This window comes from Gymnoscopelus braueri, assembly GCF_963280865.1.
Source record: "Gymnoscopelus braueri genome assembly, chromosome: 12".
Lineage (NCBI taxonomy): Eukaryota > Metazoa > Chordata > Actinopteri > Myctophiformes > Myctophidae > Gymnoscopelus > Gymnoscopelus braueri.
Window position 1 is genome coordinate 50408456 of NC_137614.1, and position 7096 is coordinate 50415551.

Below are 7096 nucleotides of genomic sequence, written 5' to 3' on the forward strand. Positions count from 1 at the left end.
ATTTTGAAAATAGACGATCTACAATCTCACAATGCGTTGCATCGCGACCCAGTGTGAGCTTCAAATAGCCAAAGATTAAATAGGGATGAAGTGGTTAATGCATGTTTTGTAATAATAATCCAAATCTACGAAGTAACTAGTAACTAACGTTTTCAAATAATTGTAGTGGATTAAAAGTACAATATGTGTCTCGAGATGTAGTGGAGTTCTATGAATGTAGTGGAGTTCTATGAATGTAGTGGAGTTCTATGAATGTAGTGGAGTTCTATGAATGTAGTGGAGTTCTATGAATGTAATGGATTTCTATGAATGTAATGGAGTTCTATGAATGTAGTGGAGTTCTATGAATTACTCACCCAGTGAATTGACATATATTGGGGCCTGCTCTATATTAAAGGTTCTATGACATTCATTTTCACTTTTTTATGTTTTTTGCAGGGTTTTATGACCTCAAATACACCTAAAAAATCTGAACTTTGAACATTCAGTGGATTTTCTGTGGTCTGGGGTTTTCTGAATAATTAGGCTGAAAAGTAATCTGAGCTTGGCCCTTCGACAGTGAGGTCACAGTCGATTAATCCCGCCCACTCTCCTCCTCGCCCCTCCCCTCCCCTATCCTTTCCTTTGGGGGGGGCGGAGCAGAGGCGATGATTGACAGGCAAAATCCCTCACCAGCGACACCCGCAGGCAAAGATTTCTTTTTTCATTGCAGTTGAAAAGGCTTTAGAAATGTGAGAGAAAAACACCTGCCATGGATCACTGGAATGGAATTTTCACTTAAAACTTTTTGTACACTTTTGAAGGACCAGGACAAAGACTTTGAATGTGGTGTAAAAGTGAATGTCATGAAACCTTTAATCTATATTGTCCGTGTGTGTGTGTGTGTGTGTGTCTGTGTGTGCGTGCATCAGGGTCGTATATGGTGGTGTTTCGGCCTCTACTTCTGCCTGCCGGTCCTCTTCACCGTGCTGTGCCAGCTGGCCACCTGCAACGTCAACAGCGACTACGACTCCACCCACAAGAAGCGCCTCCCCGTGAGCGGCGACGACCCGCTGTCCGGCCAGAAGCGCGAGCGGCACCAGTCGGTGGAGCGCCAGCTGGGCTGCACCGTGCTGGCCCTGGCCGTGGTGTACGGCGTGTGCGCGCTGCCCGAGCACGTGTGCAACATCGCGCTGGCGCACGCCGGCGTCGCCGTCTCGGCGGACACCGCGGCCATGTTGGCGCTGTTGCATCACTTCCTGCTGTTCTTCAAGTCCTCGGTGACGCCGGTGCTGCTGCTGTGTCTCTGCAAGGTAACATGTACACATGACAACCAGTGGTGGAAAAAGTACTCAAATTCTTTACTTAAGTAAAAGTACCAATACTGCAATATAAAAATACTCTGTTACAAGTAAAAATCCAAAATTAAAAATTTACTTGAGTAAAAGTACAAAAGTATTGGCATCAAAATGTACTTAAAGTACCAAAAGTGAAAGTACTAAATATTTGAAAATAGCCGATCTACAAGCTCACAACGCGTCGCGATGCGACGCGTTGTGAGCCTAGGTATAAAAGTCTAGGTATAAAATAGGGCTAAAGTGGTTAATGTATGTTTCATTATATCATAATTTATATCTGAAAAGTAACTAGTAACTAAAGTTTTCAAGTAAATGTAGTGGAGTAAAAGTACAATATTTGCCTCTGAGATGTAGTGGAGTAGAAGTGAAAGTATTGGAAATTGGAAATACTCAAGTAAAGTACAAATACCTCAAAATTGTACTTAAGTACAGTACTTAAGTAAATGTACTTAGTTACTTTCCACCACTGATGACAACACATTCAAATATAAACATTCATAAATACATTAAAATACAGACATTATAAACTGTAGAACAGCTGAGAGGGAGACAGTGTAGGAGAGACAGACAGACAGTAGGAAAGCTGAGAGAGAGACAGTGTAGGAGAGACAGACAGACAGTAGGAAAGCTGAGAGAGAGACAGTGTAGGAGAGACAGACAGACAGTAGGAAAGCTGAGAGAGAGACAGTGTAGGAGAGACAGACAGACAGTAGGAAAGCTGAGAGGGAGACAGTGTAGGAGAGACAGACAGACAGTAGGAAAGCTGAGAGGGAGACAGTGTAGGAAAGACAGACAGACAGTAGGAAAGCTGAGAGAGAGACAGTGTAGGAGAGACAGACAGACAGACAGTAGGAAAGCTGAGAGAGAGACAGTGTAGGAGAGACAGACAGACAGACAGACAGACAGTAGGAAAGCTGAGAGAGAGACAGTGTAGGAGAGACAGACAGACAGACAGTAGGAAAGCTGAGAGAGAGACAGTGTAGGAGAGACAGACAGACAGTAGGAAAGCTGAGAGAGAGACAGTGTAGGAGAGACAGACAGACAGTAGGAAAGCTGAGAGGGAGACAGTGTAGGAGAGACAGACAGACAGTAGGAAAGCTGAGAGAGAGACAGTGTAGGAGAGACAGACAGACAGTAGGAAAGCTGAGAGAGAGACAGTGTAGGAGAGACAGACAGACAGTAGGAAAGCTGAGAGAGAGACAGTGTAGGAGAGACAGACAGACAGTAGGAAAGCTGAGAGGGAGACAGTGTAGGAGAGACAGACAGACAGTAGGAAAGCTGAGAGAGAGACAGTGTAGAAAGCTGAGAAGAGCAGTGTTAGGAGAGAAGACAGACAGTAGGAAAGTGAGAGAGGACAGTGTTGGAGAGACAGAACAGACAGTGAGGAGACAGGAAGACAGTAGGAACGCTGAGAGAGAGGACAGTGTAGGGAGAGACACCGACAGACGTTAGGAAAGCCTGAGAGAGAGACAGTGTAGGAGAGACAGACAGACAGTAGGAAAGCTGAGAGAGAGACAGTGTAGGAGAGACAGACAGACAGACAGTAGGAAAGCTGAGAGGGAGACAGTGTAGGAGAGACAGACAGACAGTAGGAAAGCTGAGAGGGAGACAGTGTAGGAGAGACAGACAGACAGACAGACAGACAGACAGTAGGAAAGCTGAGAGAGAGACAGTGTAGGAGAGACAGACAGACAGTAGGAAAGCTGAGAGAGAGACAGTGTAGGAGAGACAGACAGACAGTAGGAAAGCTGAGAGAGAGACAGTGTAGGAGAGACAGACAGACAGACAGTAGGAAAGCTGAGAGGGAGACAGTGTAGGAGAGACAGACAGACAGTAGGAAAGCTGAGAGAGAGACAGTGTAGGAGAGACAGACAGACAGTAGGAAAGCTGAGAGAGAGACAGTGTAGGAGAGACAGACAGACAGACAGTAGGAAAGCTGAGAGAGAGACAGTGTAGGAGAGACAGACAGACAGTAGGAAAGCTGAGAGAGAGACAGTGTAGGAGAGACAGACAGACAGTAGGAAAGCTGAGAGAGAGACAGTGTAGGAGAGACAGACAGACAGACAGTAGGAAAGCTGAGAGGGAGACAGTGTAGGAGAGACAGACAGACAGTAGGAAAGCTGAGAGAGAGACAGTGTAGGAGAGACAGACAGACAGTAGGAAAGCTGAGAGAGAGACAGTGTAGGAGAGACAGACAGACAGACAGTAGGAAAGCTGAGAGAGAGACAGTGTAGGAGAGACAGACAGACAGTAGGAAAGCTGAGAGGGAGACAGTGTAGGAGAGACAGACAGACAGTAGGAAAGCTGAGAGGGAGACAGTGTAGGAGAGACAGACAGACAGTAGGAAAGCTGAGAGAGAGACAGTGTAGGAGAGACAGACAGACAGACAGTAGGAAAGCTGAGAGGGAGACAGTGTAGGAGAGACAGACAGACAGTAGGAAAGCTGAGAGAGAGACAGTGTAGGAGAGACAGACAGACAGACAGTAGGAAAGCTGAGAGAGAGACAGTGTAGGAGAGACAGACAGACAGTAGGAAAGCTGAGAGAGAGACAGTGTAGGAGAGACAGACAGACAGACAGTAGGAAAGCTGAGAGGGAGACAGTGTAGGAGAGACAGACAGACAGTAGGAAAGCTGAGAGGGAGACAGTGTAGGAGAGACAGACAGACAGACAGACAGACAGTAGGAAAGCTGAGAGAGAGACAGTGTAGGAGAGACAGACAGTAGGAAAGCTGAGAGGGAGACAGTGTAGGAGAGAGAAAAATGTCCTATAAAGATGATATGTGCAACAATACTACAGAAGAAATGTAAGAATATGTATGTCTGTCTGTGTGCCTGTCTGTCTGTCTGTCTGTCTGTCTGTCTGTCTGTCTGTCTGTCTGTCTGTCTGTCTGTCTGTTTGTGTGTCTGTCTGTCTGTCTGTCTGTCTGTCTGTCTGTCTGTCTGTCTGTCTGTCTGTCGGTGTGCCTGTCTGTCTGTCTGTCTGTCTGTCTGTCTGTCTGTCTGTCTGTCTGTCTGTCTGTCTGTCTGTCGGTGTGCCTGTCTGTCTGTCTGTCTGTCTGTCTGTCTGTGTGCCTGTCTGTCTGTCAGGCTCTAGGACAGCACTTCATGGACTGTTGCTGCTGCTGTTGCCAAGAGTGTCACCCGGCCACGCCCCCGGGGTCGCCATGCTCCGCCCAGGTCAAGCTGAAGACAGCCAATGAGGTGGCTTCGTCCTCCATCTTCTTTGACAAGGCTAAAGAAACGTCGGCCATCTTGTCCATCTCCAGCTAGACCCCCCCCCCCCTCTCTCTCTCTCTCAATTCATCCATTTATCCATCATTTATCTTTCCTCCATCCATTCCTGATATAAGCCTCTGCTTCTGTCGTCCATTCAACCCTTCCTCTCCTCTCCTCTCCTCTTCCTGTGTGCCTTTCTTTCTCCATCTATCACCCCCACCCATTCTTTTTCCACCTCTTCTGTCCTTCCTTCTATTTCACCTCTCTTCCATCATTCCATCCCTCCTACTTGCCCTGTCTCTCCGTCAGGAGATCAGTGGATGGACATTCCTGGCTGTGCAGGAAGTGATGTTTTAGCGTATGGTTTGTTATTTTCTTTTTCTAAGTGTGAATGTGACGTAGAATTGAGATGGATAGAAGAGAGCCCTTCCCTCCCTGTCCATTAAAAACCTACATTGAAGTATGATGCAGATTCCAACTTGATAGAAAAGAGCTGTTCCCTCCTGCTTCCCTGGCGATTGGTCAGAATGACGTAGAACCACAGTGAATAGAAAGGACACTTTGTTATTTTGAAGTGTTCAGCAACGTTAAGCTACACGACCAAAACATCTTACTTTAGCATACATCTTTACATTGAATTAAGCCTAATAGCCTAACCCTGATAGGGGCAACACACATTTAATCATTAACTGCTGCAGTGAAGCTGTTCAATGGTCAACAGCAAAAGACTGGTTGTACTGAGCAGCTCCCTGTTATAACTGAATGAATCGTAATGTATAAATGTCTTTTCTATTCATGGTTTTCTACATAGAACGTGTCCATTTCCGTAACTGCCAGTAATCAAGTTAATGTTTAAAGGGATAGTTCACCCCCAAAAATTTTTCTATTGATTAGTCACCCCATGGAGACTTGAATTAATGGATATTTTTTGGTTTTTGTCACATTCCTAAGCCAATCATTTGATGACCTTAGGAATGCGACAAAAACAAAAAAATATCCATGAATTCAAGTCTCCATGGGGTGACTAATCAATAGAAAAAAAGTGTTTTTTTGCGGTGAACTATCCCTTTAAAAGGAAGGAAGGGAGGAGGGAACAAGGGAAGGAGGGAGGGTTGTAAAGTGTGGCCATCGACATAGACATATAAAGGTAGACGCCTCCTCCGGCTCTGAGGCATCTGTATCTCGGGCGCCATTTTAGAGGAGGCAAGCTTCCGCGTGTGTCACAGAAGGGGGGGCGTTCGGTCGGCCAATCAGAGGCAGCTGGGGGTGGGTCTTTTCGTAACCCAGCCCTTAACCCTTTAAGAGGCAGCCGCGCAGCAACTAGTCAGTTAGACGCGCTGTGATTGGCCAGTGGTCAACGTGCTGTGATTGGCCAGTAGTCACTTTGAATGGCAGCGTGCCTCCTCTAAAATGGCGGCCGCGATACAGGTCGCTCCAACGAAACTGCAGCGGCCAATGAGGTATCTAGGTTATATATCTATGGCCATCGACCTCTTCATACAGGAAGTAAAGGAGTGTTAAGGTCTTTAATCACTGGAGGTGTGGTGAGTAAAAGATCAGAAAATGCGTCCGGGAATATTTTACCTCAAAATATTCTATATACTGATTGAAAAAACAACCTTGCTCTGAATAAAACATAGTGTCACTTCATCACTGCGTTATATTCACGTTCTGTGTGTAAGAAAAGAAGAATAATGGGCGAAATTGGGCGAATTAAACAAAAACAAACGTCCCGGTGTTTAAGGACCTTTACAAAACATGTGGAAATAAACTGAAATTGATGAACGTTGCTTTGTAATTCGAATCGTTAGGGATTCACTAATTAGTGAAGGGAAGTGAAAGCAGATCACATGCTCTCTCTCTGTCTTATTGTGTTCTTTGCTGTGTTGTTATTCAAAAGTGTTTAATGTACCAACCTATGGAAACACACACAGACCATAGTGGAACATGGACTGAATGTATAATGGATTTAGACGGGTGTAAGAACACAATCTAAAAGGTAATCACATATTAGTGGATTTATGATTCATAATGCTGTTTTCACACTGTTGTGTAAGTACTTTATGTACTACTGTAGCATGGATCTCATGACATAATTTACAGTATTAATGTATAGGCCTGCATACAGTACTTTGCCACATGTTGATACAGTGAACACACCACATTGTAATATAATAATTTGTCAGAGCCGTCTGTCTTAATTAGACCAGTTAGATCAAGAGTTGTAGATCATACATATTTATGTAAACAAAGGTACCACTGATTCACACATTATTATTGATCTGATCTGATATGCTTTGACTTTAGACATGACGTTTATGTTGAACAATTTAAAGCTGCAATCCGGAAGCTATTTTAATGAATCAATCTGTATGGTAGAGTATAATACAATATAACTAGTACATGTGCAGTGGTTGGAGGTGGTCTACCTACTCTTCCATTGAGAGACAGTTAGATCCTGGTATTCGGGCAGGACAACTACAGGCTGGAAGGTAGCCCTGTCTGAAGCTCATAATGAATTATGCCAATATGCCCCTATAGCC

At 44.9% G+C, this 7096-nt stretch overlaps 1 protein-coding gene across 1 annotated transcript in view; it reads left to right on the forward strand.

Annotated features, from left to right (window-relative positions):
* gpr37l1b (G protein-coupled receptor 37 like 1b) overlaps positions 1 to 4607 on the forward strand; it is a gene marked incomplete at both ends in the record, with an annotated part of 15916 nt that extends 11309 nt beyond the window's left edge. The window contains 2 exons of the mRNA XM_080444063.1: positions 912 to 1292; positions 4425 to 4607. Coding sequence (XP_080300189.1) covers positions 912 to 1292; positions 4425 to 4607 — 564 coding nt within the window. The remainder of the gene's footprint in view (positions 1 to 911; positions 1293 to 4424) is intronic.
* Positions 4608 to 7096: the final 2489 nt, after the last annotated feature.